Source organism: Telopea speciosissima, unplaced genomic scaffold (assembly GCF_018873765.1).
Source record: "Telopea speciosissima isolate NSW1024214 ecotype Mountain lineage unplaced genomic scaffold, Tspe_v1 Tspe_v1.0065, whole genome shotgun sequence".
Taxonomy (NCBI): Eukaryota; Viridiplantae; Streptophyta; class Magnoliopsida; order Proteales; family Proteaceae; genus Telopea; species Telopea speciosissima.
Window position 1 is genome coordinate 1 of NW_025317401.1, and position 25,001 is coordinate 25,001.

A 25,001-nucleotide genomic window follows, 5' to 3' on the forward strand; every position below is an offset into this window, starting at 1 on the left:
GTTATCCAAGTCAAGGGTAAAAAGGTCATTTCATGAACCTTCATTTCACCTTATCCAATACCTATCCATTTCTCCATCACCTTTTAATCATCCTTTTTTACTTGATGAAAGGTTTTCAAACTGTCATCATTGTTTCTCCATTTACGCAATCTGAAATGCCAAGCTAGCTAATATCTATCATATAATTTAGGGAAACTACAGGTCCCTAGTGAAGTCTGAAAGGTAATCTGAAGAACTATACAAGAGGTTCTCTATGAGCCTGGTGCAATCCGGGTCGGATTAACCCTCATTCGATCGCTTGTGGGCCCATCCAAACAAGGAAACACTCAAGTCCAAAGTTAAGTAGCAAAACAATAAATAAATCGATGCGTACAAAGAGGGTGGCAATTCTGTCAGTAAGTTGAAGTTCATAAGAGAATGGCAAGAGTAGTAATTTGTTCGAGCTCCAAAACATAAGTGAAGGATTTATATAGTGCTAGAAAGGTTAAACTTCGAAGAGGAATTGGAAGTAGGAGGGAGGGCAATAGGGGAAATAAGAACTCAAATAAAGAGAATAACAATTAGTGCAAGGAACAGTCATCCCTTACCTTCAGCCAAGGCCTATGGCAGAAACCCAGCAAGACTTCGAAGAACCCAGTTCTCTCTAAAAGACAGCAATCCAACCAGGCTCTTAAGAGGAGTTTGTTCATCCCCAGCACTACCGAGTCCACCCAAAGTACAGGATTAACAGACAAGGAATCAGCTAAGGAGTTCTGAAAATACTGCTGGCGGTAGAAAGGTGAACAGGCCCCTGTATCGATTTACAGCTCACAAGAGAACCAGTTTCTGATGTAAATCTTCTAGGGCTTGGATCGCACAAAGGTGTGACACCCTTGTCCCAACTTTGAAAGAGAAGGGATAAGAGGTTGGGGGTTTTCGAACCTACTCTGTTGCAGGTCTACCCAGTGCCAGAACAGGGGAGGTTTCAGGGTATGCAAAAGGGAGAAGAAGAAGAAGAAGAAGCAGCAAGGAGAGAAGAGAAAAGGGAAAGGGAAAGTGCACCTGAGATGGAAGAATAATGAAGGAAAAAAATAGAAGGAGATGAAGCCAGCGACCAGAGTCAAACCACAGTATGGTCACAACCAATGACCCAAAACTTCACTCAATATTTCATTCAATTCTCAATCTAATTCTCTCTACCGAATTACATGATTATAAAGAAAGCACTCTTACATCAAAATAGAAACTCAAATAAAATGGAAACAACTCAAAGAAGAAACAAACAAACTAAGCCATAAATAAGAAAAAGAAACTACCAAAGTAATCCCTACGTAATGTATCCACCCATATAAAATAAAACAAAATAAACTAAAGATCTTATGTCAACTACCAAACATCTACCAGCCCTTGCCAGACCAGAAAACTGGTTTAGGCTTCCAAAGTGCATCATGGCTGTCCAACCAGGCTAGAGCAACTGCATCAGCTCGCCTCCCCTGAAAAGAACTCGATGGAGTAGAGTTTGGATGAGATCCAAGAATTTTGACCGAGTAAACTCACCTGAGGAGAAATGTACCAGCCATCCGGTTGAGTTTGATAGATGGAAGATTTTTTGCTGGAAGAAACTTCATCTCAAGCCCACCATGCTGAAAGGAATATGCATTCTCATAGCCACAATGCTTGGCCTTCTAGTAATACAATCATGGGTGTCTAGAAGAATGTAGCAGATGTTCAAAGGGAGGACTTCACATTGCACCTGATCAATCAGTCCACCAATGGAATACATGAGCAAACACCTTTCATTAATCTTGAGGTTTGTGTTGTTCAACCACGCAACCTTGTAGGATTCAGATAAGGCTCCATCTTCAGACCCAACTTGCGAACATCTTTAGCTACAACATTGGTCCCACTGCTGGGTGAATCACTGTAGTACTCAAGTTGTCATTGCATCGCAACCTAGTCTGAAAGATATTGTTACGACGCCAATCTTCCTCGTCAGAAATCTTTTGTGTAGTCAAGAACATAGTTATCAAGGAGTCGCTGCGTCCATGCTCATTGGTCGCCTTGGGCGCCTAGGCGGGCGCCTTGCCGCCTTAACTTTTAACCCTCTAAAACGCCATGGTCGCCTTCCTGCCTTGATAACTATGGTCAAGAGAGGACGAATAACATAGCACTGTTGATGCTCGCCATCAATAACCTTTTGTGTAGGTTCACACTCACACAACCTCCAGATGTACGGTCCCTATCTTCCGTTGCTCTTCCAGTGCAAATAGTATGAAAAAGTCCTTGTCAATGTAAGCTACCAACTGGTTAGAGCACTGAACAAACATATGTCCGTACCCCTTGCACGTGAAGCACTAAATAGATGCCTTAGGCATCACCTAAGTCCTCTCATATCCACGCTGAGGCGGACAATACAGTCTATCTGAACCTCACCAAGGTGGAGAATAAGGACGAACCAATCGTGCAGGTGCCATAGAAGAACCACAAGCATGAGGTTTACTAACTGAAACCGACTTCTCCTGAGAAGAAGATTGTTGTGGGCAGGAGCTATCACCTCCAGAATATTTGTTGGTAAAAGTCCTCCGAGGGTAAGGCCTCATCAGACTTTTGTCAACTTGATATGCACCTGAACTGCATCCTCCATAGTAGGCAGTCTACTAGCTACAAGTGCGACACTGATCTGTAGATTCAAGCCGTTGCGGAACTGCACCACCAAGGTCCCTTCATCCCACTCAAACTCAGCACGAGTGGCTAAGTAATGGAACCTGGCCACGTACTCTTCAACTGCTCACATCAGACGCCTTGGTGGCCTAGTTGGTGTCACCTTAATTTTGGACCCTCTCCAACGCCTTGGGTCGCCTAGACGCAGTGACAACTATGGTACACGCTACATGTAATTGGCTGGTAGGAATCTCTGGTCTATTGCATCTTGCATCTCAACCCATGTAGTAATAACTTACCCAAGACCTCAAGTCTGGTTCTACTACTGGTGTTTGATCCACCAGACCTGAGCCGTGCCTTTCAACTTACTCTCTGCAAACATCAATTTCCTGGCCTCTGTCAAGCCGTACCATATGAAGAAAATGTCTAAACTATGAACCCAATCAAGGTATTGCTCTGGAGTATGGTCCCCATAAAAATCAAGAACGTCCAACCTCGCTACTCTGTGCACTCCATCACCATATCATCCAGCCCCATATGGTAGTGGTGTAACCTATGGCAGCGGCGGTGGAGTAATTAGGAGTGATGGTGGGGTGACGTGTAGCGAGTCCTATGGGACGGAGTTGGAAGAATCCCTAGATAGCATAAGACTCTTTCCTTTCTCAAAAGCTATCATTCTGTCAATGGATGCCTGCAAAGAAGCCATCATAGTATGTAGAGAATTGACATTGCTATTGAGAGTGTTGACACTACCCTGTAACGAGTTAGTGGTAACCTCTAAAGTGGTCACTCGCTCAGTGAGAATGATAATGGCTGTATCACTGTCATCTTTATTAGAATTAATTCGTTGAAGACAAATCATTATTACTCACCATGGTTTCAAGATTTTGCTCTGATACTAATGTGGTGCTATCGGGGTCGGACTAACCCGTATTGGATCGCTTGTGGGCCCACCCAAACAAGGAAAGACTCAAGTCCAAAGTTAAGTGGTAAAACAATAAATAAATCAATGCTTACAAAGAGGGTGGCAATTCTGTAAATAAGTTGAAGTTCATAAGAGAAGGTCAGAGTTGTAACCTGTTAGAGCTCCAAAACACAAGCAAAGGATTATATTGTGCTAGTAGAAAAGTGTAAACTTACTAAACTAGGAACTAGAAGTAAAAATAGGACACAGAGGAATTAGAAGTAGGCAGGAGGGCAATAGGGGAAATAAGGGTTTAAATAATGAGCATAATAAATCATAATAGGAACAGTCATCCCTTACCTTCAGCTGAGACCTATGAGCTACGAAGAACCCAGCTCTCTCTAGAAGACTGCAATCAGACCAAGCTCTTAAGACGAATTTGTTATCCCCCAGCACTACTCATTCTACCCAAAGTACAGGTAATGTAGTTCTAGATAGGGTAAAGCCCTACTAGAAGCCAATTAAACCAGGACCAATAACAAAGAACTAAGGAGCTGCTGGTTCTGCAGTTACAATAAGACAGAAGTGTGGTTTTAGGTCAAAATCCTAGGGTTAGGGTGGGGTAATGGGAATATAGTTTATATGATTAAACTAGGCAGGTTTTAGGGAGTGTAATGAACTAGGTTTGAATAAGTTTAGATAAGAATTTAAAATCTCAGAAATTAGGGTTAGGGTTTCGGGTTTTGGGGTTTAGAAATTAGATTGAATTTAGGGTTTCTAAAGGGAGTTTAGGACTGGGGTTGAGGTTGAATTTAGGGGACAGTGGGAGGGAAGTTCGACCTGATTTTGGGCTGGTTCTGATGGTTAGATTAGGCTATGGGAATTTTAGGACTTGTGGAGCTTTAATGGAGGTGTGGGGCTTTGGGGTTTTGAACTAGGAATGGGGGCAGCAATCTGGATCAAGTGGAGGGGTTAATGTAATGATGTTAAGTCTGAAATTTGAAGGGATTTGAATGATAGGAATTGGCTGGGCAGAATTTAGAACACTAGGGTTTATGGAATTCAAACAAAATCAAAGGGGCAATCGATTAGGGAAGAAAAAGGAATGGAAACAGAATTTAAAATTCGAACTTACAGCAGAACTCCACTGGCAGCAAGGTTGAGTAATGAATGATGGAACCACCTTCAGAGAGAGATCCTCCCAGCCGTCACGGCGTAAAGAGTCGACTGAATTCCACCAATCCCTTTCCACCTTGATAGAACCACAAGGATGCACACACTTACAAGGAGCAAAGGAGTAGCAACAATGGCAGCCAAGCAAAAACGATTTTTTTTTCATAAAACTTGTGGGGGAGCCTCTCACGATTTGAATATTTATAAAATAGGCTAACAGCCAAATCCTATTACAATTTAACCTTTTCCATAAAAAATCGTGAAAGGGAATGACTACTGTCTAAAATTAATAACTTAAAATACTAAAAAGACCTAATTAACCCTACTACCTTAAATTAAAAGACACTTAGCTAAATAACTTAAATTGACCCAATTGAACCAAGGTTGAGTAATGAATGATGGAACCACCTTCAGAGAGAGATCCTCCCAGCCGTCACGGCGTAAAGAGTCGACTGAATTCCACCAATCCCTTTCCACCTTGATAGAACCACAAGGATGCACACACTTACAAGGAGCAAAGGAGTAGCAACAATGGCAGCCAAGCAAAAATGATTTTTTTTTCATAAAACTTGTGGGGGAGCCTCCCACGATTTGAATATTTATAAAATAGGCTAACAGCCAAATCCTATTACAATTTAACCTCTTCCATAAAAAATCGTGAAAGGGAATGACTACTGTCTAAAATTAATAACTTAAAATACTGAAAAGACCTAATTAACCCTACTACCTTAAATTAAAAGACACTTAGCTAAATAACTTAAATTGACCCAATTGAACCAATTGGATGCAACCAATTTGAACCGGTTGAATTGAAAAATAGAAAAATAAACTAAGTATGGAATGAAAAAAATACTAGAATGCAATCCTAAAGCTATGGCTCCAAACTAAGCCCTAATTCAGGACTTCTTCTTCTCCTTCTTCTTCCTACTTGGTGCTGCATCAACAGGATTAACAGACAAGGAATCAGCTAAGAAGGAGTTCTGAAAATACTGCAGGAGGTAGAAAGATGAACAGGCCCGTGTCGATTTACAACTCATAACAGAACCCGTTTCTGATGTAAATCTTCTAAGGCTTCGATCACACAAAGTTGTGACACCCTTGTCTGAACTTTGAAAGAGAATAGATAAGAGGTTGGGGATTTTTGAACCTACTCTGTTACAGCTTTAACCAGCACCAGAACAGGGGAGATTTCAGCGTACGTGAAAGGGAGAAGAAGAAGATCAAGCAAGAAGAGAATAAGAGACAAGGGAAAGGGAAAGTGCACTTGAGATGGAAGATTAGCGGAGGAAAAAAAATAAGAGATGAAGCCAGCAACCACAGTCAAGCCATAGTACAGTCACAACCAATGACCCAAAACTTTGCTCAATATTTCATTCAAATTCTCAATCTCTCTACCGAATTACATGATTATAAAGGAAACTCCATCAAGAACAACTCAGCCTTATCCCAACTAAATGGGGTCGGCTACATGGATCCTTTCAAAACAAAGTAGTGAAAACTGAGGTCCTCACAAAGGGAAAGGAAAGTAAGAGGAATGAAGAATTAAAATGAAGAAATAAGATAAGAAAAGTGAGAAATGAAAATGAAAAATGAAACTAAGGAAAGAGGATTTATAAAGAAAACTCTCTTACATCAAAATAGAAACCCAACTAAAATGGAAACAACTCAAAGAAGAAACTAACAAACTAAGCCATATATAAGAAAAAGAAACTACCAAAGTAATCCCTACATAATCTACCCATATAAAATAAAACAAAATAAACTAAAGATCTTATGTCAACTACCAAACGTCTACGAAGTACTAGTTTAGGCCTCCAAAGTGGGTCATGTCTGTCCAGCCAGGCTAGAACAACTGCATCAAAGCCTTTTTATCTTAGAAGTTCTCAGAGTGCCCAGAGGTGTGCTGAAGCCAATCAAGAAAGCAGAAAATAGATCTTGCACCACAATATACTATTATTTGCTGTAAAAAGAAAATATAATATGCCATCATCAAATTCCATCAGCACCATGATTATCAAAGTGGTCAATGGTGAGGAAGGGCACAGTTAACCAACTCGTCAATTCTGTAATACAGGGACTTTTCAGTTATGTAGATCAAAATGAACCACGATACCAGTCTACCAGATCAAGGGGGATTAAAATCTGTACCTCTGGATTCCATTTCCTTGCTCATAATTTTGTATTTTAGGGTCACTGAGGAATTAAATCATTTTTCTTTTCTTTTTTCTTTTTTTTGGGGGGGGGGGGGGTTGTTCTTGGGCACACAGCCAGCACCTGCTGTACAATGATTTAACCATTAGCATCGTTCAACTTCACAAACCATAAATTTAGAACAACTCACCAGGTTCAGGCAGGTAAGTGTGTTCGTGCACCCTCATTAAAATGGCAGGTCCTCAAGGAGAAGTAGCAACCCAAATCAAAAGCTACCAAACAAGAATCAAACAGGTCTCAGCTTGGTTATTGTCAAAGTTACCAGATTAGCTACCTGGTCATCAGGGAGACAACAACAAATCTGAACCACCACGATCACAATTAGTTGACCTATAACATTCCAAAGCTCAAATGCCAGTCCAACTTCTGGGTCGGATCGGCTAAAAGAACTGCACTTGCAAGTCTTTTCCCTACTCTGATAATCTAAACCTCAAAACAAAAATATTTTCTTTTTCATTAAAAAACTGCAATGTTTTATGTCTCCAAGGTAAAGTTTCTACGCTCAAATTTCATAATTAAAGGATAATTCCATTATACGAATTCCATCTTTTTTTTTGCTCACTCCACGGAATATGTTTATCTTCAAAAGAACTTCTGAAGTAAAAGCTTTTATTTGATAATTAGGCGATTCCGATACAATAATTTCATCTTTCTCTCTTGCAACTCAATAAATATACAGCATTTCTTATAGTGCAGTATAATTAAAGGGCCATAATCCAAGAACAAAAATCCAAAATCAGAGGAGGCTCAAATTAATCCTCTCCCAATTGAAACCTTAACCCAAGAATCAGCTCACCTCGATCACTGCGACTCCAATTTCTCGGCCCCCGACACGCCAACCCCAGTCCGCTTCACCGAATCGAAGAGGGGCATAACCATCCTCCTGTAATGGACCGGCCTGGAGAGTTCTTCGTGAAGGTCGATCTCTACATCTGAAACACCAATCTCTATGAGACGAAACCCTAGTTTCTCGCCGACCCTCGAAGCGATCCTTGCGTCCCAGACGCTGTGAGTTCTTGGGAACCTATTCAGCTGCGCTCTGTATTGGGCCATAAATTCTTGCTCGGAGGAAGAAGCCATGGCCACAATGGATTCGGTTCTAGGGTTGGTGACTTGGGCAGTAATTTTTCTGCAACTAAGGACCAATCTCAGGAGATGGTGGTGGCTTTGGCTCGTCGACATTGGAGAAGAAGGAGCACAACGAGAGAGAGAGAGAGAGAGAGAGAGTTTCAATATAAACAAGGGAGCGTAAAGAAAGATATTATAAAATGGTAGTAGGATGGAATTTTTGTTCTTTATTTTCGCCTGACCATTGGATGGATGGCAGATATGGATTTAATCAAATAGAAGAAATGTGTGTGGAAAGTCTTTAAATATGGGAAGATGGATTAAAAGGGAGGATGGAACTTTCATCTTCCTAATATATGCTACGAAGAGCCTTGTGTCTTCAAGTATTTAAGGGAGGATGGAACTTTCATATTTTTTTACCGAATGTTCCTTCAAGTATATTCCTAGGTGTCTTAATCAGCTTGCTGATAGCCTAGCTCCGAGAGCCTTGTAGATGGAGTGTGCGACCAATTGGAGTTGAGCTCGTCTCCAGGGAAACTAGCATGCTCAAGGAGCATCCAGTCGTTGGGCTGTGCTGCACACATTTCTAGATGTGCGTTGAGATGAGTGCAGCACAGCCCCACCCTTAGATGCCCCCTGGACGTGCCCTAAGCGTTGAGCTCCTTGGAGAGGAGCCAGATCCGACCAATTGGCCCATATCCACTCCATGGATTACTCCATCAGTCACTTGGAATTGGTTATTCGGTTTGGTCTTGGTTTGGTTTTAAAGACTGTTAGTATGATCTAAAATCGAATCGATTCTAAAATTCAATAACCTAATTTAATCTATTAGATTTTGATTTGGTTTTGATTCTTATTAGATCCATACACAGTTTGGTTCCGATTCCTGTACTCTAACCATGTACTGTAGTGGGAAAATGTTCTTTGCACCAAGGGTGTAGGATGCATCCAAACAAATTAGGTGGGCGAAATGATTGGCCCACCCCCTGAATGATTGAAATGGCTATCCCGTCCCGCCCCATATGTCTGGGCGCAACTTGTGCCCTCGTGCGCTCCCAAGCAGAGAACATCGTCCTTGCTATAATATACAATCTACAGTATAACATATTATTATACTATAATATATTTTTTTTTGGGTAAAATACTATAATATATTTTTTGGTAGAAATAATATGGGTAATTTACACATACCACCCCTGAGGTTTGACGAAAGGATGATTTTACCCCCCAGTTTTGGAAAATTTTACGTACCCCCTTGAGGTTTACAAACGGTAACAAATAAAGCCATTCCGTCAGTTTATGACTAACACTGTTAAAATCAAAAGGTAAAGTGACAAAAATGCCCCTTCAAGAGAAAAAAAAAAAAAAAAAAAACCTGCAAGGCTGCAACTCATCTTTCCCAAATCGATTGGGGAAGATGAGTTACAGTTATCCCCGTCGATTGCTCCATCCATGGCTTCTAATGGAACATCTCGATTCCTTTCGTCTTTTTCTTTTACTTCTCAATCAAAAAGAACAAAATTTCATCTGGGTCTTCATCTCCTGCAAATATATGAAGAAAAGTTCTAACTACTTACCCATTGATCGGTCACATCTTTGCTGCACCCAAGAATCGAGACCTAATGATGCCATGGATAGCTGAGGTTCTCCAAAACTCCCCAAATGCAACCTTCACTTTCAAGCGTTTTAGCCGTCGAAACATCATAACTGCCAATCCCGCCATCGTTCAACACATCCTTAAGACGCAATTCTACAAATACCCCAAAGGCCCCTTCTTTCGCAACAATCTCTACGACTTACTTGGTTCTGGCATCTTCAACGCTGACGGTGATCACTGGAAGTTTGAGAGACAGCTCTCCAGCCCCGAATTCAACACCAAGTCTCTCCGCAAATTCTTCAGCACCGTGGTCGAGGCAGAGCTCTCCGAATGCCTCCTCCCTCTCCTCTCCACCGCCAATGCCCGAGAATTCTGTGCTGGATCTACAAGACATCCTCCAAAGGTTTGCATTCGACAACATTTGCAAAATCGCTTTCGGTTTCGATCCCAAATCTCTCGTTGTCTTTCCCACAACCACAAGCCGAATTTGCCGTCGCGTTCGGCGAAGCTGTAAAATTAATCACCGGACGATCTCCTACCATGTTTCCAGTAGTGTGGAAGATGAAGCGAGCACTCAATATTGGATCAGAGAAACAATTAGGGTTAGCAGTCTCTCACATCCGTCAATTCGCTAGAAGCCATGGATGGAGCAATCGATGGGGATACCTGTAGCTCATCTTCCCCAATCGATTTGGGGAAGATGAGTTGCAGGTTTTTTTTTTTTTTTTGAAGGGGCATTTTTGTCACTTTACCTTTTGATTTTAACAGTGTTAGTCATAACTGACAGAATGGGTTTATTTGTTACCGTTTGTAAACCTCAGGGGGATACGCAGAATTTTCCAAAACTGGGGGGTAAAATTATCCTTTTGTCAAACCTCAGGGGTGGTATGTGTAAATTAAATTACCCAAATAATATTATAGTATAGTATAGTAGTATTATAAAATATATTACTAACAATAGTAATATATATATATTTTACCCAAAAAAAGAGAGTAATATATACTATAATATATTAATATATTATAATATAATAATATACTTAATATACTAGTATTCCAATTTGATTCGATCTCGATTCTGAAATTTGGTTCCTATGCTGGATTTGGAATCGAACCGATAACTGAAAACAGAATCGTTCTAAAATTCGATACTCAAACCTAACCGAATTTTATTCGATTTAGTTTATACGACTCAATTTTGGTTTCAGTTTTTAATTTCGATTTGAATTTGAATTTGAATTTGACACCCTTAGGTACTATGCATCTTCCCAAACATTTTCTCTCCCCTGATATTTATCTGACAACACTCTCTTCTCCATGATAAATGTGGAGTTTAAGGAATTTTCATGTCACTTATTTGAAGAATCTGGATATGCTAAAGAAAAATGAAGCATACAAACGCACTAAACTGGTGCTTGTAAATTTGGAAAGGATGAAATTTGCATCCTTCCCAACAATGGGAGACAAATGAAACCAACTGTTCATGAATCATGACGGCTAGAAGTTCTATGATTCTATCGCATGTGAGTGCATATAGTTGGGGCTTGAAAGATTGGATTATGTGTTTACCTAAAAAGATAGATTGCATTCCCTAAAAATAAAAAACAAAACAAAACAAAAAAAACCCAAAACAATACAAAACAAAAAAGGATTGTATTATGTCAACATGGGCCTTTCAGGCCATTTATTCATCAGCCCATCTTTCCTAGATGGGCTTAAACCCAACCTAATTCTAATTAGTGAGATTGATTGGGATCAGGCTCCTTTATGGCGCTGAGGTGCGCTGGAAAATGTTCGGTGCACCCTCCCAGAGCTCAACATGTGGTCGAGATGCTATTTGGATGGCAAGTATGGATGCCCACCACCGAGTTGGATGCACATGCGGTGGAGAGAAGGATTTTCCAGCTTGGTGGTGTGCATCCATCCTTGCCATCCGAAAAGCATCTTGACCATGTGTCAAGCTCTAGGGGTGCACCAGACATCTTCTAGCGCACCCCTACACCGTAGAGGAACTCGATCCAATTGGTTGACCCTGAACCCTCAATTTCGGCCAAGGCCAGACCTGAAACCTTAACCAATTTTCACCTCTAGAATTTGGACCTATTGAAAGGCCATGTTTGGCAATATTACTATCGTTACATGTAATTTTTTTTTTTTTTTGGTAGAGTTACATGTAATTTTTTGAGATTATAAGACATAAATGAATTTAAATCCTAGAATTCCGATACGTACTCTTCAGGATTTTGGATTTATAAGAGTTGAATCCCGAAGGCCATTGTATGGCTATTAGAGCTTCTCACTCTATGTGTCGTATGTGAGGGGGTTGAATGTTCACATACTCGAGCGTATGTGAACGACTTACAACCGTTCAAATGGAACATTTCCATAGAACAGATTCCATTTGAACGGCTGTGAATTGTTCACGTATGCTCATGTACGTGAACATTCCCTACACACTCGTATATTTGGTTTTCCCCTCCCCCTTTCATCCATTTTGTAGCTCTTTCTTCCTTTTGGAAAATTTTCGAAGGGAATTAGATTTTAATATAATTCCAAGGATTTGTCCCCAAAAAATAAAAAAAATTTAAGCCAAAATTTAATCCCTGATATCCTTTTGCAAGCAAGGGAGTTCAAAGGTCCTTGCCATTATATTTATCTTCTGTTGCAATATGACAAATTCCAGTTTTATGAAATAGTGAATAATGATAAAATTCCTTTTGATGAAAAATATGGAAAATTAATCTATTTATTAGGAGAACTACTGATAAATATGCGTTTCCATGTGCGGCCTCATTCCACGATACATTAATACCGGAGTGGGAGAACATGGAGGCTTCGTTTGGTTGCAAGGGGTATTACAGGGAAGGGAAGTGAAATTTTAAAACTTGAAATAGAACTTTTTGTAATCATTACTCCATGTGACTATATTACTAACTCCAAATCATTCCATATTTGGTTATTTAATTCCATTTTACTTTGCATCCATTTCCCTTTGGTTTAAAAAGTAAAATAAAAATTACATGTAAAATGTATCATTACTAAATATGGTAAGACATACAATTACATGGGGTAATGATTACAAAATTCCTTTTTAGGTTTGAAAATTTTCACTTCCTTTTGATTTCCTTTGCAACCAAACATAGCCGGACTAAATTTTCAAAAAGAAAAGGGTAATTTGAAAAGAGATTTTTTTTATAGTGACACATCTTAAGATGTTAAATAATTTATAATTTTATTTTTTTTCCATTTTATTATAACATTTTTTTTCCATATGAAGGTAAATCCTACCATTTTAGATGTGTATTTAAAAAATGGCCAATACAATGATAATTTTTGATAATTACATAATGATAAATCATTTTTAATATTATTTTAGAAACATTTTTGGAAAAAAGAAGGCAACCTAATTATGTGGAACTCAGATAAGTAAGTAAAGAGGGATTTTTCACTACTAGTAGACCATGCGCTTAAACAAAACTGGTTTTTCAGAGCAGAGAAACTTAAGGTTAGAGGACCTAATAAAGCAGAGAGAACTACGCTAAGAAGTCTTCTTCACCCAACTGTTGCAGGAGTAGCCAGGCTGGTTGAAGGTCTTCCCTCAATGAAAGGAATTGTAATAAAGATTTGTTTGGGAGACGAGCAGTAGCTAATAGGGATGTGAAGTCTGCATCTATCTCTGCACTCATTACATTCTTCGAAAGGTATGAAAAAGCATCTGGGGTAAAAATCAGCAATGAAAAGGGTTTTTTCATTCTTTCCGATAAGGCATCTCCTGTTAGGGCGTCTATTATTCAGCACAACACTTCCAACGCCCATTGATCTTCATATCAACGTACAACAGGGAATGTCATCTAAAACCCTACTCCTTTTATAGACGGGCATTTAACATTTGCACCGAGTTCACATGGGTAACCTAATTAAACGCCCTCCTATCCATCATCTACAATCAAATGCACTCCATTTTTCTTTCATTGGGTAGTCACGGGCTCTGTGAGGTCCTCCACAGATGAAAGAACTCCAATTCCCCTTGTTAGGTTTACCAGGCTTGCGTGCTACTGCGTTCGAGGAAGTGATCAAAGAGCAGAAAGCCTCGTTCTTGTTCCCACTTGTTGATTTCATTTATATGCGATGGAAACCTCTGAGCTAGGTCCTTGCTTTCGTACCTTGGGGGAGAGGGGAGTGATCTCAAAAAGCCCTATATATGGTTCTGATAACAAGCATGCTTTGGGAGGAACCTATTCAGTACAATGTTGATCTTCATGATACAGAGAAATGGGTCGATGTATTGCTTGCTATTGGTAGACTCTTTTTGCCCATAAATAAAGGAAAAATGCAATTCGCCGACACAAAGACTTACTAATCAAAGTTGTTTGCATTACACTAGATGTAATTTTTCTTGTTGAGTTTGAACTTCTGGAAATCTTGAACTAAAGGAAGGTTTGGAACTCTAGTCAGGGATTAGTCATTCAAGGATCAGTTGATGCGCTGGGATATAAGACAATTATTCGGTGTTGCTCCAGTGAAGACTCTCCTAATTGTAGTCGCCACAACCCTCTTGAGGACATTCAACTCAGCCACAAGATTTTGGATATGGGCCTTGACCACCTCAACGGGCGCTCTTCCTATTGATTAACTAACCTCTTCTCCTTCTAGTGTAAGAGTAAGGGGCATAGATTCCAATGGTTGTTTTGTCACTCACTCTTACTACTAGTCGATAGCAAGTAATAAACCTTACTAGTTGTCCTATAGCAAAAGTGAATGGTAGCTGAGACAAGGAAAGGAGTAGGAACATATTTCATAGTCGTCCCACTTTGATTCTGATCGACTGGATATCTTTCATAAAGAATTGAAGGAAGATGCGACGATTTTTTCTAAGAAAACCTCAACGAAAAATATACACGATTCTTTTTTTTCTATCGAATCGATCATATCTACTATCTACATTCCACGAAATTGTGTACCACAAATATAGGAGCTAATGAACAGACTTGCGATACCATACGAAGACATTACAATCCATTGTGAAATTATTTTTTTTTTATTTGTTGAAATTAAGGATATCAGATTCCTACCAAAATAATTGGAAGTTCCAACCAATAAGAACTCTACTGAACCTCAACAAATGATAAAGGCCCAACAGAAATTACTTGTTTTTCAAGATCCCACTATAAGTTCTGTCCATATCTGATTGTTACTTCATATTAGATCCAGTTCTATTTTACTGGAATTGAGAGAATAATAAAAAAGTACTTTATTTTATGGGTAAATCACAAGTCAATCCCTGGTTTTCAAATGAAACTCAGATCACCCCCTGGTTTTTGAAAAAACTCAAATCACCCTCTAGTTTAAACCCCAATATGACAAATTAGTCCCTACCTTTAGTTTTATGCTGTTAAGTGATGATGTCAGCCAATTAAATAAATTTAAATCTCTAAACTACCCTTGACCAATGATGAAGATGAAGGAAGGATAATATTATAAATTTAAGTCTAATGTTTTAGTATAAAGGCAAAATAGTCCTTTCACACCAATAACTAATAGCAGACTAACACCGTAGAGGGGGTGATTTGAGTTTTTTCAAAAACTAGGGATGATATGAGTTTCGTTTGAAAACCAGGGGGTGACATGTAATTTACCCTTATTTTATTTTTGTTCCCAAAGTAATTCTTATCAACTAGCACTATTACGATGTGAACCCCCGTGCTAGACACAGGGACGGAAAAATGACTATACTGCCCCCATGATGAAAAATCTTACCCCTTTTACTCTCATTGGCCCCATGCTAGTCCAAGAGCCAAGTAACCTGACAACGATCCCCCACCCAATTTTTTTTTTTAAAAGTAGTCTGAAAAGAATTTTTGAAGATAAAAGTTCTACGGAGAAAAGTACGGGAAGTGTACCGCCCACACCTAGACACTGTGGGGGAGGGGGGAAATGACCGCCTCCCAAGACCCCCCACATGCATAGGGGCCATGCTCCCCCAAGTTGTAAAGACAACATGGGAAAAGGGTTGTCACCACCCCGTTTCTCTCTCTCTCTCTCTCTCACCCAGGGATGTCAATTGGTCGGTCTGGGCCGGTTTTGGTCGGGCCTAATCGGTCTCCACTACTTTAGGATCCTACACCGTGACCGGCCCGTTTAAGTAATCGATCCTCATACGCTAGGTGTAGTCCTATGTATAAACGGTCGGTCGACTGATCTATAATCAAGCTCATACTAAACGGGTTAAACGTGCCTATAAACGGGCTCATACTAAGTGGGCTACAATCGGGCTATGCAACTTTTGTTCATATCTCCTAATGAGTTTCAGTGGTTTAGGATAAAACAAGAACTTACTTGAGAGAATGATCCTCAGGAGGCTAACGGCTAAATAAATAAATTTCAATGCATTTAGAGCTCTACGGACCTCAATCTCAATGGACATAAATATGATATCATTTTGAAGTTTGAACAATATAAATGGCCTTGACTATATGCTCCGTTTATTTTTGGTTCATCATATTCATAGTGCATTAATATTTAAGGGAGAACGATGGGTATGCTAGCGGTATATCTCATTTCAAATGTGGGGAAGAGAGAGATAGACACATATACAGGGTGCTAGCTTATGTATACGACTAGCATACTCGAACTTTTTCCAATATTTAATTATCAATTATATATTTTTACTAAGTCTATAGTCCTTTATATATAGCTTACACAATGTGAGAGGATAAATTAATCAAGAAGATTCAGAAAGGATATATTTGGGATAAAATAAGGAGTTTAAGGGGTAATTGGGGTAAAACAAACGGTTCAAAAACGGGCTTCAATGTGTCGGTCCTTAAACATGTCGGGCTCGGTCAGGCATCCTCCATCTCCTTGCAGAGTGAATGACATGTTTAAGGCCCGATACATTTAGTGAACATGTCAGGGTGGTTTTGGGCTTTCACTGACTGGTCAATTCTACCAGTGTGGGCTTAGAATTTACAACCCTACTCCCACCCTGTGTCACTTAAAATTAGATAAAAAAATGTTAAAGACAAGGGCATCAATTCGGTATTGAAACCGTTTATCGAATTACTTGTACCGTACTGTATCGAATACAATTCGAAAAGGTAATGGTATGGAAAAATGGTACCAGTACGGTATGGTATCGGTAGGAAGATGATATCAACGGTACATACCGATACCGTACCAAATTACCAAACATCGGTACTATACCGTATTATCATAATCTATATATATATATATATATATATATATATATTAATTTATATATAATAAATAATATATATAAGTATATATGTATTAAATATATATAATAATTTATATATGTATACTAAATATAATATATTTCATACTATATATACTAATTTATATACATATATATAATATAATATAAGAAAATACCGTATACCATTTAGTATATATACCAAATAAAAATGTATACCAAACCAATACCATATGGTACGGTATCCGCTTCGGTACTGTAGCAATACCGTACCGGATACCATACCGCTTGACACTCTTCAAAGTGTACCGGTCGAGCCCACCTTTTTTTTTTTTTTGGTAGAGGTCGAGCCCACCAGTACTTCGATTTTTGGTCTCTGATATGATTTGGAAGGAGATCTTATTATCTTATCCTTGGTGAGTTCCTTACAGTCTCTCTCATGGCGTCTGGTATTGCAGTTAGCCTTTCATCTTACTCACTTATCCAATACCAATTGAAAACCTGCAAATCCACATCTAAACCCAGTTATTTTCTTCAAAATTTCCGGTGTGAGTGTCTTCGAGCTACCAAATCCTCTTCTCAAACCTCCCTTTGTCATCCTAACAACCTTTTTTCCACTGAAACCGCTCACCCATGTAGAAATTGCTTCATTACTCACAAAGCAACTGTACTCTGTGCTAGTTTTTCCCAAGAGCAGATTCCAGACCTCCAGGCTCTACCAACCTCGCAACTAAACCAGCTTCCCATGAGGAAAGACAATTTTTTTGGGGAAACCATGATTACCCATTACCCAAATTGTTCAAAGAACCAACTCCCAATTTACAGAACTGTTTCTTTTGTCAAAATTGCGTCTACCCATTTCTCAGATTCTCTTAGAAACCATATTTTGGTTCTCGAAATGGCTTCTTTTCTTAAAAATTCTCTTAAACTCTACCTTTCCCTTGTGCTACTGGGCGTCTCTGCTCCATTCCCCAGCTTTGCCATTGAAGAAACTATACGAAATGAGGAGCTCCCAGGTAAAGTCAACCTGGAGTCCATTCTAATTGCAATTGATGATTTTTTCAACAGGAATCCATTTTTTGTCTCTGGAGTTACTTTCATTTGGCTTGTTGTGATTCCTCTAACTCAAAGATACCTGAAGAAATACAAGTTTATCTCTGCGATCGATGCTTTTAGGAAGCTCCGGGACAGCCCAAATGCCCAACTTTTGGATATTAGGGACAAAAGGAGTTTGCTATATCTCGGTTCTCCCAATTTGAAGATTTTAAAGAAGAGGGCAGTCAAGGTTCAGTTCTCTAAAGGAAAAGAAGAGGATTTTGTGGAGGAGGTGTTGAAGAATTTTAAGGATCCACAGAATACAACTCTCTGCATACTTGACAAGTAAGTGTGGCAGTTCTTTTGAAAAAAAATCCTTGATATTAAATCTACATTATTTAGATTTTGTATGTTGAGAGTGATAACTTATTAGTGTTTTCCTTCTCTTAAAGAGTCTGAAAGAACAGAGTTTTAAGTAGAACTTCTATTGGAAAGCTGAAGTATTGCATTTTGGTTTCCTCAAATGTTTGCCTAAAGTCTAACTAATGAAAAAGAGAACTGAAAGTTCGACCTAAAAAAAAAGTACTTAAACTTGGTATTGAGACCTGCTAAGATTTCAAATATAAAAATGTTTGAAATATGGAATGAGGCACTGGCAGCTGGTGCTTTACAAATATAAAAATGTTTCATGACTGCACTCCAGCAATAATAAACGGCAATTCATTTAAGTAAAATGTTGATGGAGTAGATTAAATAAATATGTAGAACAAAAAGTTCATGTTATGGATCTGCAAGCAAACATATTCATTACAGTACTTGATTCACATTTCTTTGGCACTAACCTGGACAGTTAGTTCTTTCTGCTGGATTGATGAAATATGCTAAAAGTTTGTGTCAATGAACAATTGATTGGTGAGAATGTAAAAACTATTATTGATGAGTGTATCATACATTCTGTTTTTTTTAACTAAACTTAAAAGCCATAACTGGAGACAAGTCTTGTTGGACTAGAGAATAAACTAATTCTGGAGTTAATCGTAGATTATGACCCTTGTGACCAGGAGGTCACGGGTTCGAGTCTGGAAAGAGCCTCTCTGGGAAAGCAGGGGTAAGGCTGCATACATTGTGACCCTCCCCAGACTCTGCAGTGGTGGGAGCCTCGTGCACTGGGTACGCCCATATACAATCTTAGATTTTCCTTCTTTCTCATTTCTGCTGCCTATAAGATTTTCTTCCTTAAAAAATTCTTCTTCAGGCGAGGTCTCATAACGAGTCATTTTTCTCATTTGACCTTTTTGGGATAACTAGCAGGATATTGATTTCATCAATATTTCCCTTTGCTGTGTAAGGTAGCTTTGATGGTAATTCGATGGAAGTAGCTGAGTTATTGTTTAAGAATGGTTTCAAGGAGGCTTATGCCATCAAAGGTGGGCTTCGAGGAAAGGACGGGTGGCAGGTAATTTCATCTTCTCTCTTTACCTAGGTAATAAATTGGTGTATTTTGACACCTTGAATAGGTTCCATGTAAGTTCTGAATGGAAAGGATTATTCTCGACACATATTAGCCATGTAGACATCTTGATCTGGATCTCCTCTTTAATTCTCTTTTCAGTTTGGTTAATCTAGTTTGACTGCCGTTTGCATTTCCTGAATGTCCAATGGTTAGCTAGGGTTTCTTGAATTCTGAGATACCTTAAATTTAACAAGGGTTTTACGATGTTCATATCACAGAGGATATGTATCAGGTTTTTATTAGCTGGACTATTCAATAAAAAGGTGCTTGCTCTTTGAGAGGATCTGATCTGTGCTACTTGTATTTCAGTCCTTCGTCCTTTGATTTTGGATTGATCAGAAAATAAATGGTAATGGCCTTTGTGGGAACTCAAAATAACTATGTTACATAAAACACAAGGAAAATAAAGAACAACACAAACACAGCTAGATTTTCTTTGATGTCATAAATTGCCCAAGACCATGGGAATGAGATTAGTGATTTTCTCTATTTAGAAAATAGGATAACAGCATTTGGGTTTCCCTCTTCCTCACATGCTCTCATCTCTTTGAAACTGATGATTTCTCGTAATATATAAGTACTAGTGCTTAAATACTGATTTGGCCCTTACTTTTTACCTGCCTGTCCAAGGCTCCACATTGCATAGTGCCCCCTAATAAGGAGCATAGTACGCCCCTGGGAACATGATTTCGGGTAAAATTTACAGTTCCTTGGGGAACCGGCAAATGGTTAAAGATATCTAAAATCTAAGCTTGATTACGTGTAACTATAAACTTTTTGACTAAAAGTATAACCATAATTGCTGATAGTAAATTTACTGAAAGTTACTGCTTCATGTATTGATTTTTTCTACTTGCAGGAAATACAGGAAACCCTTTTGCCACCAGCTGTTCATGTTTTCCCGAAGAAGAAGGGTGACTCATCACAGCAACTTGAGGTAAATGGGGGTCTCAAAAGACAGACTGTTGAGAATGGCCAAGAACCCTCTTCTCCAACTGTTCATACAAGAGGAATCAAAATGGAAGCAACTGGACAAATAAAGACGACGGGATCTTATCCACAGACAAATCTTGACTCTGGACGACCGTTATCTCCATATCCAAATGTAATCTTTGGTTCCCCCTCATCAATCTTTGTTCTGTATCCAAGCATAAATTACCTAAGTCATTAGAGCTTAGGCATTCATGCACTTAATTATATCTAAGCATAAACTTTTGCAGATATCAATGCATAGATGATACAGATATGCAAAACATAATTTGTTCTCATCTATTTCAAAATAAAATAAAATAAAATAAAAGTAAAGAGTAAAAATTAAAACATAAAAAATAAAAAAGAAAGAATTAGTATGTCAATGCACTTTAAGCTTAAATTTACTGTTTTTCTGCCCAAAGGCCAGTGATTGAGCACGTTTGTGGTGAATGTGCTTGAAAACATTCATATCTTGATATGTGTGTCTAATGTTCTTGCAAACATGACAATACTTGCACAAATGCCTGAGAAATAGTTATGATACCTGTGTCTGGTACTTAAGGTACTGCCATGGGTAGAAAACTGTAACAATGCACGCCTAAGACTGGCAAGAAATAGTATGTTGAGATTATTGAGATGTTGCAAAGGCCTTTCTTTCATTAAAACTTAGGGAAATAAAACTTAGTCTCTTTGTGAACAGCATCCCCCTTCCCTACCCTAAGGCACCTCTAGAGGCTGCCCTCGAAATCATGGTTGTCAAGGCGTCGCCTAGTTGCCTTGTTGGTGTCACCTTGGTTTTTTCCCCCCTCCACCATCCTAGCTGCCTTGGCAACTATGCTCGAAATGAATTAATTTGACTCAGATATTTCTTCTTCTTCTCTTCCCTTTTCATAAAAGAAAAATAATTGATGCAGCCAAGGGAGCGGAAAGTCCCCTATTGTGCCTGCAGGTAATGGACCTAAGGGAATTCAAAAGGGAAAATCCCAAAACTGAACTTAAACAAGATGATTTAATGAAACAAGAAAAACAGCAGAAATAATAGAACAGAAGAGTAGAAGAAGTAAAAAGCTAGAAAATGAAATCAGCAAAGTCAAGTTGTCAACCAGGCATTACCTTGGGAAAAATTCAATAATGAAGGAAAAATTCCCACAATTCTTACTCCAGATCAATACCAATATCCTAGGGTTCAAATTCATTAACTCAACACCTCAGATTTACTTGTACAGCCCTATATATAGATAACCCTTCCCAAAAACGAGGTTAGGCTAAAACTTTAAACAAAATCCTAACACAACTAGGAATAAACTCTCATTGATAATAAGACTCATAATATGAATCTAATTACATATAACTCCCATGAGTGCTCAACCACTTTTCCAATCAAATAAAGTTACTAATCTAAGAAGTAGACTCAAGATAAAACTCTTAGTATAACTAGACTTCCTCAATAAGAAATCCCGTAACAGATAAGCATCGCATCAGTAAAGTGGCCATAACTCTCCTGACATAAGTCTGAATTCTCTCAAATGATAAAATATCATATAAAATAGAGGAGTTTTTTACCATCCCAAAATATCCTAAAAAAAGTAATGGTAATAACCCAATTTCCTGTAATATGATGCTCCCAAACACCAAAAAGTAATCTACTACCATGTGAAGTATATCCAAACCACTCTTGGGATGCTCCTGCATCAATAATAAAGATTATGATTCCCACCAAAGGTGAATAAATTTTCTTTATTTTGCTTATTTAGTTTCCCATTGCATCCTCAATAAAAGCACATTTATTTTCATTTTGCTCTTATAGTCTATTTGAAATTCATTATGAATGTTATTATGTATATTTCTGTTTTCCTCTTAAGTTACATACATTTGCATATATATATATATATATATATATATATATATCTATATATATATTGATAGTTAGCTGCTAGGTAGTTATGTGCAATTATCATTGAATGATACTTCACAAATTTAATTGACATTTGATCATTCCATTTTGTAAATTTAGGATAAAGTAACAAACTTTTTTAATTAGAAAAAATAAAGACAATAGTCCATTTTCCTTTTACAAATGCCCCAAAATACTGGGCTGGACAAGTTTCTCTTAGGCATTTTTTTATTTTTTATGGGAAGGAGGGGGGGGGGGAGGGCAGGGTGGCTAGGCAACCAGTGAGCTCCAGTTTGGCTCTGCTAGGCATTTTGACAATGCTGATTGGAGTGAAGGATGTTAGGGCTCCAGGATATGTTACAGTTTCCATTTCTGCACGTGTGATTACATAGAAGCATGAACTGATGTCCACATTTCTATTCATCCATACATGGAAATTGTTTGCTTGTTGACATGCTGACAATTGCTTACTATTTATCTCCATGTGGATGTAGTACCCAGATATGAAACCACCTTCTTCCCCAACTCCATCGAAGCCTTCAAGTTGAAGCTATTGGACCATTGCATGACATTGGCATATCTGGAAGAACTTCTCCGGACCATGTTTCATTCTCTTCATTGGTTTATTATTTCTAAGTTATAGTTTATTTATTTAAACTTTTATATTTGCATTTTCTCCTTTTAGAATTACAAAGGGGATTGTACCGAAGATGTGAGGAGGGATGTGAGATTATTTTACTTATTGCGGGAATGTTAAACGTACCCTCCATTGCTCAGTGATCATGAACACCCCCGGGGCATTTTCATTCATATATGACATCTGCTGGAGTATTGGCCTTAAAATTTTAACATGGGAGCCCTGTATTACTATGATCAACCATGGGGGAATGGTAGGGTTTTTATTTTGCTGTAGGCATGTTGCTGGAATCATGTCGTCATTATCAATTATTTTGAATCTTTAACATGAAACCTGTTATAGTATATCAGTCAAATGTTTCAATTCTCATGAAACAAATCAGCTGTTGTCATTATGCCTAAACATGGACAAGAAAGCTTTAAACAAAATTTTTTTCCCCGAGTGCAAGTGGTATAACAGGAACTATTTTTTTTTTCTTTCTGGAAGGCAAAGAAACAGCAGAGTGCCTTATATTACTGAAGCAGTTTTTGGTCCTTTTGGATTTGCTTAAACATATAGCTTGTGGTTTAGCACTTGGTCCTAGTGTTAGAAAATGTTGTGGATATCATTTAAAACTAATAGGTCAAACAGAAGCCCATGTTTGAACAGGAATTATTGTGAAACAAATCTATAGGACTTGATTAGGCCTTGTGGTTTCAGAACAAGAAAACCCAAATTTGGTAGGAAACACTGTAAAACAATTCTATATGACTTGTTTAGGCCCTGTGGTTTCAGAACAAGGGTCCGGTCTGAACAGAATCCAGAGTCAGATCAGTATAGGACTAGTACTTACGAGCGGAGAATCAGACTCAGCTGATCCTGGTCCAGTGAAACTCATCAAAAGCCTTAACTTTTGTGCTGTAAAGACTTGATCCGTGGCGATGCATCGAAAAATCCCAATATGGTCTTGGAAGAGAACAACATTGTGATCAACTCCAACACCACTCTCTAACTTCTACACATTCTCTCTAAGTGTTAGGGTGACTTATCTGTTGCGCCACTTCCATCCCTCGGTGCATGAATCTCTTTTGAAATCGGGGGGAATGGATGCACCATGAGGGTGCACTTGCCTGGGGAATCTCGTCCCGTACCCAACCACATGGTTCATAGTTCATATTTGAGGGGTTTGCTTGTAAGAATGTAATCCACCTGTGGGGAATCCATGACACCAAAGAGGAAGACAAGAGCGAGCACTTCTGCAATTGAATAGCCAAAACGCCCAAGAGCTAAATTTCCAAATTTCTGCATATTGAACTGCAATAAAGTAGTTACCTGGCTCAAATAAGCAGTCCCAACAGCTACCAGATACTGGTTCTTTTGCAGAATATTGTGTAAAGATTGAGTGGCAATCACCAAGTTAGAGCATAATTTCTTTTCTCAAGTTCAGCCTCTATGAAGACATGGAGGGAGATCAAATATTTTTCGAGGCCATCCTTTACTATTCCTTTGTTCTAGCTATCAAACCACCTGTTCGCAATCTGTCCAGACTGTCATTTCTATCAATCCTAGCTCTTGCACCTTCTGCAATTCGAGAAGTATTCCCGACGTTTGTGGATTCCCCAATTTGGAGAACAAGAGGCCTCTTTACCCATCTCATCCACTCCAATCTTCTCCGGTACGACTAGTCTTCTTCTTAATCGATATGGAGCGAGACTCGGTTTCAGTAGTCATCTCACAAATCAATGCTTGGAACTTCTCTGTCAACACTAAAAGATCACGGGAGTTAGAAAGCATCTCAAGAGAAATCAATCCCACAATTGTCATTGCAGAATGCCTCAAAGATTGCTCACAAGAATCAAAACATAAATTTTCTGCCTTAGTGACAACAACATCATCCACTGGGACTTCCTTACCTCCATCCCTTTTACCACATAAATTGTCACCATTAACAGATTTCTTGAGGGTAATGTCACCAGATGACAGAGGTGAAGCAAGGCATTCTGAAAGCCCTTTTAATAAAACAATCAGAAGTGCACTAAATTACAAAGCTCATATCTAACAGGAATCACAAAACCCCTTCCTCTGTCATTCCTTATTTGATTTGCACAATGGATGAAAATCCTTTTGTAATGCAAGATTTTTACTCTAGCCGAGAATGGAGGGAG

The 25,001-nt window shown here is 38.7% G+C and overlaps 2 protein-coding genes across 3 annotated transcripts; one reads left to right on the plus strand and one right to left on the minus strand.

Moving 5' to 3' along the window:
- Positions 1-7,503: 7,503 nt before the first annotated feature.
- LOC122647489 lies at positions 7,504-8,170 on the minus strand. Its single transcript, XM_043840877.1, has 2 exons — positions 7,683-8,170; positions 7,504-7,632 (listed from the first exon to the last, which is right to left on the minus strand). Exon 1 carries the CDS (start codon positions 8,108-8,110, stop codon positions 7,730-7,732), a length of 381 nt encoding a protein of 126 aa, XP_043696812.1. The 5' UTR covers positions 8,111-8,170; the 3' UTR covers positions 7,504-7,632; positions 7,683-7,729.
- Positions 8,171-17,198: 9,028 nt separating this feature from the next.
- Positions 17,199-23,196, plus strand: LOC122647495. Of its 2 annotated transcripts, XR_006330909.1 has the most exons (5): positions 17,199-18,186; positions 19,195-19,297; positions 20,214-20,459; positions 22,715-22,823; positions 22,899-23,196. XR_006330909.1 is itself a non-coding variant. In XM_043840884.1 (4 exons), the coding sequence occupies exons 1-4, from the start codon at positions 17,246-17,248 to the stop codon at positions 22,766-22,768; spliced, it is 1,344 nt and encodes a 447-aa protein (XP_043696819.1). In that variant the 5' UTR covers positions 17,199-17,245; the 3' UTR covers positions 22,769-23,196. The 2 variants fall into 2 exon arrangements, 1 of the variants encoding a protein (XP_043696819.1); XM_043840884.1 differs by having other exon boundaries at positions 22,715-23,196.
- Positions 23,197-25,001: the final 1,805 nt, after the last annotated feature.

Bases quoted from the DNA above. Each gene is read 5' to 3' on its own strand.
- LOC122647489 (XM_043840877.1), bottom strand. From the start codon at position 8,110: ATGTCGACGAGCCAAAGCCACCACCATCTCCTGAGATTGGTCCTTAGT.
- LOC122647495 (XM_043840884.1), top strand. From the start codon at position 17,246: ATGGCGTCTGGTATTGCAGTTAGCCTTTCATCTTACTCACTTATCCAA. The intron at 18,187-19,194 runs GTAAGTGTGGCA...TGTGTAAGGTAG, and splicing joins ACTCTCTGCATACTTGACAA to CTTTGATGGTAATTCGATGG. The intron at 20,460-22,714 runs GTAATCTTTGGT...ATGTGGATGTAG, and splicing joins CGTTATCTCCATATCCAAAT to TACCCAGATATGAAACCACC.